The 679-nt window shown below is 52.7% G+C and overlaps 1 protein-coding gene across 1 annotated transcript; it reads right to left on the bottom strand.

Moving 5' to 3' along the window:
• Nucleotides 1-6: 6 nt before the first annotated feature.
• Nucleotides 7-432, bottom strand: LOC121940369 (sperm-associated antigen 8-like; the record flags this gene model as incomplete). The annotated part of the gene is made up of 1 exon (XM_042483154.1): nucleotides 7-432. A coding segment is annotated over one exon (402 nt), but the record flags the coding sequence as incomplete, so codon positions are not given.
• Nucleotides 433-679: the final 247 nt, after the last annotated feature.

The following is a 679-nucleotide window of genomic DNA, read 5'->3' as shown; positions in this document are numbered from 1 at the left end:
GGAGGGAGAGGAGGGTCTGAGGAGTTTGGGTTAGCGGTGATGGTGGTCTCTGGTTTGGTCGGGATCGCAGGGCCTTTCCTCAGAGCCGGAGCCGGAGCCGGAGCCGGAGCCGGAGCCGGAGCCGGGGTCGGGGCCGGGGTCGGAGCCAGAACTGGAGCCAGGGCCAGGGCCGGGGCCGGAGTTGGAACTGGAGCCGGGGCCGGAGCCGGGGCCGGAGCAGGAACCAGGGCCGGAGCCGGGGATGGAGCTGGAGCTGGAGCCAGGGTCGGTGTTAGTGGTTTGATGTTCGGAGTCGGACCCACTGCTGGTCCTGAAGGTTTGGGGGCCGTGGCCGGGGCAGCAGCTGTAGGTTTGGGAGGAACTGGGTTTGGATCTGGAGGAGCTCCAGTGGGTTTGGGCGCCAGATGTGGAGCTTGAGATAGAGAGCAGATGTCAGACTGAATTATTATTAAATTATTATTCAGGGTTTATTCACATCTGCATGATTTTGAGGCAAATTGTAAAGACCACCTGAGCCAACCATGGACACTCCTTATTGGTTATTTTTAATTGCAGATTTATAAAGGAAATGAGCTGGTGGTCTTTTTTTTTTTATAAAGTTTTGGTAATTTTTAAAAAGACAAAGAAAAAAAGCCACATTTTTTGTTCTTTAATATTTTTTCTGAATTTTTAGGAAAAA

Source organism: Plectropomus leopardus, unplaced genomic scaffold, assembly GCF_008729295.1.
Source record: "Plectropomus leopardus isolate mb unplaced genomic scaffold, YSFRI_Pleo_2.0 unplaced_scaffold8508, whole genome shotgun sequence".
NCBI classification, from domain to species: domain Eukaryota; kingdom Metazoa; phylum Chordata; class Actinopteri; order Perciformes; family Serranidae; genus Plectropomus; species Plectropomus leopardus.
Note: the sequence above shows the minus strand (reverse complement) of the source record. Positions and strands in the feature narration are given on the sequence as shown.